Source organism: Montipora foliosa, chromosome 2 (genome assembly GCF_036669935.1).
Source record: "Montipora foliosa isolate CH-2021 chromosome 2, ASM3666993v2, whole genome shotgun sequence".
Classification (NCBI taxonomy): Eukaryota; Metazoa; Cnidaria; class Anthozoa; order Scleractinia; family Acroporidae; genus Montipora; species Montipora foliosa.
This window is the reverse complement of record NC_090870.1, coordinates 41,631,997-41,641,996: the sequence shown is the minus strand read 5'-3', so window position 1 is coordinate 41,641,996 and position 10,000 is coordinate 41,631,997. Positions and strand designations below refer to the sequence as shown.

Below are 10,000 nucleotides of genomic sequence, written 5' to 3'. Positions count from 1 at the left end.
CAGCAGCTACTAGGCATTTCAATTCAGGTTATGTACTTTGTATTTTGCTATATAATTTAATTTTTAGCGTACTGAAAAACAAAAGTATCTCTTTATTATAACCTGATATAAAAAGTGAAAATGTGAATAAAATGTATTGTATTGTATAGGCAATCTTTCACAGTTTTGGCCTTACATTTAAATGAAGAAAATTAAAGTGAGTTTGTTGTTTCGTTGATTACCAATAGCCTAGTTTCGAATTGTGTAGAAACAAAAGAACAGAGTCGAGGTTCAGGGGAATAATCAGCATTTTGTTTTGTTCAAAACAAAGGAAAATGCAAATTATTCCCCTGAACCTCGACTCTGTTCTTTTGTTTCTGCATAATTCGAAACTTGGCTATTAGGTAGGCAAACTGGTATTTAGCAAAACGAGGCGGTTGTCGTGAATGCAAAGCTAGAAACCGGCAAATAGCAGTTTTGCTTGCACAGACTCAACTAAATGCCTGGAATCACTTGTAGCAAGCCTAGCAGCATGCTTGATCTCCTGAGAAGAATATTGTCGGATTGCTATTCAGAATGTTAAAGCAGTTGAAGCATATACTACACTTGAGTGTCCTCGACTTGAGTATGCTAGCTCCGCGTGGAACCCATACACCTTATTCCAAAATGGCTGCTGATTTATGCAGATACAAATTGGCCCTTGTTGCCTCGTTCAAGATAAAATATTCTTTTGAATTTTAATCTTAAGAACGAGGCATCAAGGGCTTATTTGAATAAAAACAAAAGAATATTTAAATTGCAGTCATTTTGGAATAAGGTGTATACACTAAACCCAATACAGCAAAACCCCGTGAGTGAGAACCTATTTTTTAAGAACCTGTTAGCCTAAAATTTGTCAGTTAGACCACCTCTAAACATTAGGACCTGTTGACCCTAAAATTTGAAACAGGTCCTTATTTTCTGAAATCGAAAAAATTACGTGCACTTTGGCCAATAAGATTGATTGATGTTTTGAAGATTCATCACTGACATGTGATCTTTTGATTTTACTTATTGTAGTCATTAGGGATAGGGATAAACTGGGTGCTGCAAGGGGACGAAGCCCAAATTCCACTAAATTCTATCTACAACTTGTTTTTTTTCTTCAAAAAGTAGGAACCTATTTAAGAACCTATAAAGCCTAAATTTCTGTCACTTAATTACCATCTATGTAAGAACCAGTGTTTAGGCTAAATTTTAAAATGGAAGGTTCTTAATACAGTATCATGAATTACAGAGCCGCTAGATTTCTTGCAAGGGAAAATATTCTAGATTCAGTCATGTCGCCCTAATGATAAACCAGCTTTACTGTGATACCCAGGAGCAATGCAGACTCCTATCTCATGCAAATTGTTTATGTTTTACAAACTAGCTACAGCTAGCCCTAGTCATCATCTCACTCCCATCTGAGGTTTCTCCACTTAGTAGGGGTTTCTTAAAACCTGAATGCCTACCCCTATCATTACATCCATGCTAGCTGTAAGACAAAGTATTATTTTTCTCCAAGTCAATTGTGGCATGGAACCAATTTCCTGTCTGAGCTTCATCTGACTTACCTTTTACTGGTGTTTTTGCTTTTAAAACCTCAAATTTTTAATTATTACACTCTCTGTTAGGTCCATGGTGTGACTATACTGAATATCATAACTATGTTTTATCCTTGATCAAGAATGTTATATATATTTAGAAATATCTAAACAGGTAAATAAATAATAAATAAATAAATACTGATCTAACTGCTCCTTTTCCTCAGAGACAGCTGATGGTTTAGTGATGAGATGTTTGGCCTGGTTGTACAGAATCATGCACTAAGTAGAACAAAGGAGAGCAGATGCAAGACTCTCTCTCTTGTACAAGATCCACTGTGGACATTTTCCAATTAACGATTCCAAATACCTCCGACCAATGACATGTAGATCCCGGCATTCCCACAATAATAGCTTCATCCCCCTCTCTACCAGTACCTTGTCTCACTGCTTATCCTTCTACCTCAGTCTATTTTTGCTACTGATGACCTTAACTCATTCAAACATTCCATCTCACTAATCATTCACAGTCCTGTAAATTAGTTATTTTTACCTGTTCTTACGTTTTTGTGTATTTTATTCATTTTTTGCTACCCCGTTAACCCCAGCCATTAATGTTCACGAAAGAAGGGTAGGCTGTAATGGTAAATAAATAAGTACTGATCAGTGTGAGTTGGTTTTCTGTAGACACTGATGGTAAGGCACCCATCTTGTTCTCTGGAGACTGACGTGTCGGCAAGGGAGGCAATCTTGTTTTCTTTCTAAGGTTCAGTAGTTAAACAGATGGTCCATTGCTGGCTGCTGAGATGTTGCAGGAAGCATTCAACATTACTGAGATCCAGGATGGTGAAAGTGTCATTAACAAAATGTTTCCAGATCTTAGGCTTGTACGTTGCAGATTCAATAGACCATTTTACAGTTGTGTGTTTAATAACCTGGCCTTTGAATGAAATTGAGGCTGCAGTTGACCTTGCTTTGACAACATCATTCCCAGGTCTTTTCGGCTTTCAACATAGCAGCAGGTCGGGAGAAGACCCTGGGAACAAGGTTGTTGAAACCTGGGAAGACCCTGGGAACCAGGCCCCAGTTGTTCAAACAATGGATAGCGCTATCCGCCGGATAAATCCCTATCCAGTGGATATGTAAATTCCTACTAATTAGTATGAGAACAACATCATTAAAAGCAGGGAGATTTCTATCAAAGCAAGGTCAACTCCAGCCTCACCTTCATTCAAAGGCCAGGTAACCAAGCACACAACTGTAAAATAGTCTATTGCTTGTTCTTCAAATATATCCAGGAATCCTAGAAGTATCAATCAGCAGAATGTTGTTTTCACAAATCACTATTACCCTGTATGCAAAATCACCACCTTCCAAAAGGTTGGGAAAACTAGGGGATGCCACCCACTTGATGTGTGAATTTGATTCCAAATAAAGGAACTTCTTGATCGTTCTAAGGACCATTTGCCTCAGAAGTTACTTTAAGCTTCAACAGTATCATTGAAATATTAAATGACTCTCTTCACCATGTCACTGAACTGTGCGACATAAAGAATGGTGTCCAGTGATATAATGTTAAACTATAAGGCAATAAATTTTCTATCAAGTGATATGTTATGGTCAAAGCAAAGCAATTTAAACTAAATCGTTATCTGTAAGAAGATTACGACATTTTTTAATTTCCAAGACATGTTTCGATGTTACAAACATCATCGTCAGTTAACGGCTTTTCAAATATTCTGTAACTGACGATGATGTTCGTAACATCAAAACATGTCTTGGAAATTAAAAAATGTCGTAATCTTCTTAAAGATAACAATTTAAACTAAAAATTATCAGAGTAATCACCAAACAATAATTTGTTTTTGTGAAGTTGTTTAATTCCATGTCTTTTCCTCGCTTAAATTCAGAGCCTAAAATTATGATTTAATCTGCTAATTAATCCCAAGAATGAATCCTCATTTGACAGATAATTTAACTTTCACAGGGTTGTCAAAATGTGCCAGCAACCAGCACAATCACTTGGTACTTTCATACTTCTGGAATGAAATATTGTACACTATGTTAAAAACTTGCCAGTAAAAAGAGAAAACATAATTGAGGGCTTAGTACTGTTTCTTCGTTAAATCATACTACGGCTTAAGATCTTTTGACAACCCTGTGTTCATATCAAGTCTTCACCTATTTAGACACGCACACAAACAGTCGCAAAATGCTAAAAATGGCATTGATGCATATACTGGGCCCTACTAAAAGAATGCCAAAAATTACCTTAAACAATAAATATAACTTACATTACGTACAAAAGTTGCAAAATGGATTTGAAACAATTTAATGATTAAAACTGCTAATTCATCGCTTTTATGTATAAACTTGCCTGATTAAATAAACGTGGATCCTAAAAAAGGGGAACTGTAGCCAAACTGTCAAAGACAATGATCTGAAAGCTGTCGATTGTTATTTCTGAAAAACTTGAACCACAAATCCTCGTCTTTCAATACAGCCAGAAACCCATAAGGGTTATGGGTTTCTGATACAGCATAATATATTATTTATTTGAAGAGCAGGGCTATACTAAACATAATATCAGTTGCAAAAACAAAAACTTAAAAGAGGACAAACTAGTGGAGTATGGATGCAGGTGCAGTGGTTCCAGCACTCACATCAGTGGGTCAACTTTGCCAGTCATTGATGAGCCTGATGATATCTTCCCTACCCATACTTTTCATTATTTCAATGAATTTCCGAACAGAACCAGGATAATTGAACTTTTCTTTAAGCAGAAGATAGGTTGGGCTTTCACGATTATTCTGTGCTTCTTGACAGACAAACTCGTACTCCTTGTGAGTAAGGAATAACTTCTCAGCAAATAATCCGACATCTTTACCATCAGTTCTTTTAACATCAAGTGAGAGATATATTCCTCGGAGAAGACGAAAAGGTACTTCTAGAATACAGGTTTTATATTTGTCTTCCTGGGACATGGATGACCAGTTAACACACCCTCTTTTGTTTGATCCAACCGCATTTCCATTCCATCTGTCAGGCTGAGTGCAACCAGTTTGTTGTGTGGCTGAAAAACTGAAAGCATTGCATTACTTTTAGTATATTTTTGGTATGAGTGACATAAGAATTCTTAAAGAACTAATTAAGAGCGTATCTGCAAAAAAATTGAACCGACGACCCTCTGAAAACTCAAGTCCAGGTACTCTATCACTGAACAACAGGAAGTTTATTACAGATAGGAGGTTACACTTGGCTCAAGTGACAATCCTCCTTCCATATTACTAAATGGTTAAATAAATTATTAATTCACAACGACAGCAATTGAGATGGTGAGTAAACATGAACTCGATAGATCAACTGTTTAACTGGAAACATATGACAGAGGTCCAAACTTGCACCTAATAAATATTAAGATCTTCCAATTACTTAAGAGCTGATGTTTGATCTACTAGGGTTGACAAAAGAGCTGAAAACACACTTAATTGGTTGGGTTTTTGAAATGAGGTTAATGTGTTACTTGCTCATTTGTGTTATCCAGTAATTGTGAAGTCAGTGCTTTATGAGTAAAATAGTTTTAAAGTGAATAAAATTATTTAGATAGAAAATACTGTAAAGTCATCGTCAGGTGCTTGCGTCCTCCACATGACCTCAAATTCGATCATTTCATGTCATTGTCAAGACGCGAATGGCAAATAAATGTATCAAAATGTAAAATGCACATGCAGAGAGTGAAGAGCTATTGTTTTTACTAATTAAATCCATTGTTATGTGGGGTTGTTGTAGTTGTCATCATCCTTGTGTAAAGTACCTATTAAAATAAAGTGGACTACTTACATTTTCTGGTATTGTGCACCTGGTCCAGCAAAATAATGAGTGTTTTTGACCTGCTGTAAATTTATTTGAGAGTTTGAGTCTGGCGACTGATCATCACTTGAGACAGAATCCTGATCACCTATCGGGGAAAACAATTAAGACTGTGTTATGATCTACATAGGACACCGAGCAGAGCACAAAGACTTCTAAACACAAACAAAAACAATTTTCATGGCGTTCACTCCTTCAAAACTACACGAGACTTTGCACATGGTCCAGGTCACATGACGATTATCATAACACAATGTGAGATTTAAATTGAACAAAGAAGTACTGAAGGTTTGTTGACTTTTTGAGTGTGAAAACCTATATTGCAATAATAATAATAATAATAATAATAATAATAATAATGTCAAGTTCAACATTGACAAGTCAGTGGATTCCCCACTTTGCAGATTGTGTGGGGAGAAACTTAAGGGTGAACCGATAAACCACATTGTTAGTGAATGTAACAAACTGGCGCAGAAAGAGTACAAGAGAAGGCATGGCAATATTGCCAGATTGGTGCACTGGAAACTCTGTTGTAAGTATGGTATAGACAGAAGTGAGAAATGGTATGAGCGCCAACCAGAAAGGATTGTGAAAAACAAAAGTTTTAAGATCTTGTGGGACATGTCCATCCAGTGCGACCATAATTATCATCACAGCCAGAAAACCAGACATTGTTGTTGTAGAAAAGGAAAATGATACGGTAATCATTGTGGATATTGCATCACCATGGGACCACAGGGTGCATGAGAAGGAAGGTGAAAAGCTGGAGAAGTACCATGAGCTAAAGAGAGAAATTAAGTATATATGTGGGATCAGACATGTAGAAGTCATACTGATAGTTGTTGGTGCACTTGGAGGAGTAAGTAAAAGGTTAGATGGATGGCTTACGAAGCTAGGGATTGCTATCAAGAATGGACTCTTGCAGAAAACAGCCTCGTTAGGAACAGCAAGGATCCTAAGAAAGGTTTTGGAAAACTAAACAAGAGGGAATGACCCAAAGTACCTTTGGCCATTGGCTATGGCTTGCTCCTTTGGTTTAAATGCGGTATAACATCTGCCAGAGCGTAAACGCCATGAGATAATAATAATAATAATGATAATAATAATAATAATAATAATAATAATAATAATAATAATAATAATAATAAGAGCAATATTAACAACAACAATAATAATATTCATGCATGTAATTATTTAAGCAATAGAGGACATTTTCCGTGTTTCCATATAGCCTCATCTAAACACAAGGGGGAGTTGGAAGAATTCGAGACACTGATGCAAAACCTAGATGCAGCCAAGGGTTTGCATAAGTGTCCATAATCCTCCCAACTTCCCCGAGTGTTTAGATGAGGCTATGGAAACAAGGAAAAAGTCCTCTATTGCTTTTTTAAAGTATTTCTCAAAGATAATTCGACAAATGAAGGAAAATGCTGGTTTTTCTACATAATGTACTTCTTGATTGAAACAGGTTTTCTTGATGCACACTCATATTTCTACCAGCAATTCAAAATGTGCATCTGGCAACACATAACCAATCAAAATTTGCGTGATGTCACAGCCGTGTTTCCGTACTCTCATCTAAACATTGACCAATGAGAGTGCACGTAATACTACCCTAATATAAATTTAAAGTATTTTGGTATTCTACAAGCAAATGAAGTGAAAACAAAGGAAATGAAAATTCCCAAAAGGAATAATCTACCACAGGTCAGAAAATGCAACTTTTGATGTTTCCAGGTGTAATATGCCCCTAGGAAAGATGATAGGAAAGCTACAGGCAAAAAGACAACTGAAAAATCCATCCTTAAGGCAGGATTGGAACGTATGACATCCGTCTGTGACACCTGTCAGATGCTCTACCCATTCAGCGACTAGAACTCCTGGGGAGGTGGGTCAGTTGTCGAGGTTCTGAATGGACAGTGTTTCCTGCTGGTCTGCAGGTTCTACAACGTCTTCCCCCTTACTATGAAAACCACCGATCTGTGGAATGGGTTCAAATTACCAAGTCACTGCACCGCCCACTTTTGTTGAACATTTTGATGAAATTCCTTTCCCACGGGCTTGAGGTGTACTATAACGACCGCAACAATGGAAAAACACATTTTCAAAATTTATCTCTGTTTTCTTTGGCAATCGCAGAAAAACTTCTCCCCCTTTTCTGATAATGTCTTGTATAATCTTCATTCTCAAGTCTTCTCCAAGAGCTTTTCCTTGATTATAGAGCCTTCCATATGCTCTCACTTCTGCCAATACCTCCTTAAGAATTTGAACTATTTACAAGCGAAAGAGGGTTGAGCAGCGACACGTCAATTCCCACCCATTCCACAGATCGGTGGTTTTTGCTGTATTTTTTTAATGTGTACAGCATTGTAGAGCTTGCATACCAGCAGGACACCTTGTCCATGTAAGATCTAGATAAATGATCTAGTTCTCCAGTAGAGCATCTGACTGGTGTCATGGAAGTCATAGCTTCGAATCTATAAAGAATTCTCTCTAATTTTCAGTTCTCCTTTTGTCCAAAGCCAAGCAACCAGCCTATCACATCAGGTCAGAAAATTCTGGAGATGAGCCCCAATCTCAAAGAAATTAACTTGTGGTTAAAAGACAGTGGTATAAATAATAAAGGAGCAGAATCATTGCATAGATATCCACTGCTCAAGGACATGTCTTTAAAGGATGATCGAACCTGATAAAGTCATCAGGGGATGAATCACAAAGTGTCAACCGTGTATTAAATGAATAGATCAAAATGGCCCAAAAATATATAAAAGGTGCCATGATTGCTGGCATGGAAAGTGATTCCAAAAAATGCTGTGGACTTCACATGCCACAATAGATAGTGATGAACACGTGATTCTGAAGACCAGATATGATTGCTATACATCAGGATAATTGCTGGATTTTAGACTTTGTTGTTCCAGCCTGTAGATTGTAAAGTGCTTGACAAAGAGTTACAGAAGATTGAGAAGTATCAGGATCTGGCGAGGGACTATGAAAACTGTGGAACATGTAAGTAAAGGTGATACCTACAGTAATCATAACCATTACAATTTTCTCAAATTTGATTGGTGCATGTATTAACTGCTTTATTTTTCACTAATTATTGTGTAGGGTTGTAATTGGACAGTGAAATTGGACACCTGTAATCGGACAGTTACATCAGCAAATCATATTAAGTGCACTTAGCTTAATCCACCAAACACAGAATTTATCACAATAACCATAGCAATAACCACTGGGGATTTTCCAAAATTATGGACGAATTTGTAACATTAGACAGTGAAAATGGGATACCGTATTTTCTCAATTAAACGCCCCCGGCATTTAATTAAAAATCGGCAGTTTTGACCCGGCGTTTTTTCGAGGCCGGCGTTTAATCGGGGTCCGGCGTTTATTAATGAAATGCAATTTTCTGCCATTTTTCCAGGTTGATTTATTATTACCGATTTTTGGAAACCTAAGGGCAGTTTGTAAGTGCTGGACGACTTTTCCCTGGATTACCCGAAGTTACAGTATTATGGTACCGTACATGCGGCACGCATACAATGTTGCAATCAAGATCTGTATCACTAACAAACAGCACATAAACAATATATGAATGATGTAGGACAAGTAGTAAATGATATGAGTGCAAAGTTTTAAGTATATAAACGGCAATGTCGCTAACGTCCTCCTCGTTTGTGTTTGACCCTGACCCCCAATAAACGCCGGGACCCCGATCAAACGCCGGGGCTCCGATTAAACACCCCCCGCGTTTATCCAAAAATCGACAGTTTTGACCCGACGTTTTTTCGAGGCCGGCATTAAATCGGGGTCCAGCGTTTAATTGAGAAAATACGGTACATTAATACTTTTCTGGTAATATAAAGAGCATGCAGTGACGTTTTTTGGTTTTCAAAAGAAAAATAATTTTGAAAAATTAAAAACACTCTATTCATTTAACTAGAGATTACTGGTAGCAAGAAAAATCCCAATATTATTGGATGCATTATTGAAAAACCCAAATGTACAACAACAAAAGTTGCACCAAACAATCAAAAATAAACATACCTTTAGAAGAATCTGAATCCAATGATGTTGGGATGGCCACTACAATTGCTCCATTCCCTTCTTCTGAGTCAATAGGGAGTTCAACAGAATGGCTATGATTATTGACGCTTTCTTTACTTTTCTTATGGCAAGAATTGACAAATGATGCACTGTTTGTGTCAGGATACAATGCACATGTCTCACTATCTTCATTTGCTAATTCAATCAAACCACCTTTCTGTTGGTCTCTGGATACATTTGTACTTCTATGTTTTTTAGTTGTATTTTTTCTGCATTTTTTGTAAACAAATGGGATAAGCACCAACAGTAGGAATGCCCCAATTATTGCTCCAGACACTGTAAAAACTGAAATTAATGTCGAAGGATGTTGTTTCTGGGAATGAGTTGGAGGAGAACCTGGTTCTGTATGTTTTGGTATCCCTTTAGAGCCTGCAGTGTTGAATGCAGAGGAACTGGAGGGAGCAACAAGTTTTGACTCTGTTTCAACAGAGCCATTGAAGGTGGCAGTGCTTGAAGGTGACAGACTGCTTGAAACA

At 37.2% G+C, this 10,000-nt stretch overlaps 1 protein-coding gene across 1 annotated transcript in view; it reads right to left on the bottom strand.

The window, feature by feature from the left end:
• Nucleotides 1-3,402: 3,402 nt before the first annotated feature.
• The window catches only part of LOC137993121 (uncharacterized), a 10,508-nt gene continuing 3,910 nt past the window's right edge, over nt 3,403-10,000 (bottom strand). The window contains exons 2-4 of the mRNA XM_068838798.1: nt 9,465-10,000; nt 5,385-5,502; nt 3,403-4,625 (exon numbers count right to left, since the gene is read on the bottom strand). The exon at nt 9,465-10,000 is cut by the window's right edge and continues 506 nt beyond it. Of these exons, the coding sequence (XP_068694899.1) occupies nt 4,217-4,625; nt 5,385-5,502; nt 9,465-10,000 (1,063 nt within the window). The 3' untranslated portion in view covers nt 3,403-4,216. The remainder of the gene's footprint in view (nt 4,626-5,384; nt 5,503-9,464) is intronic.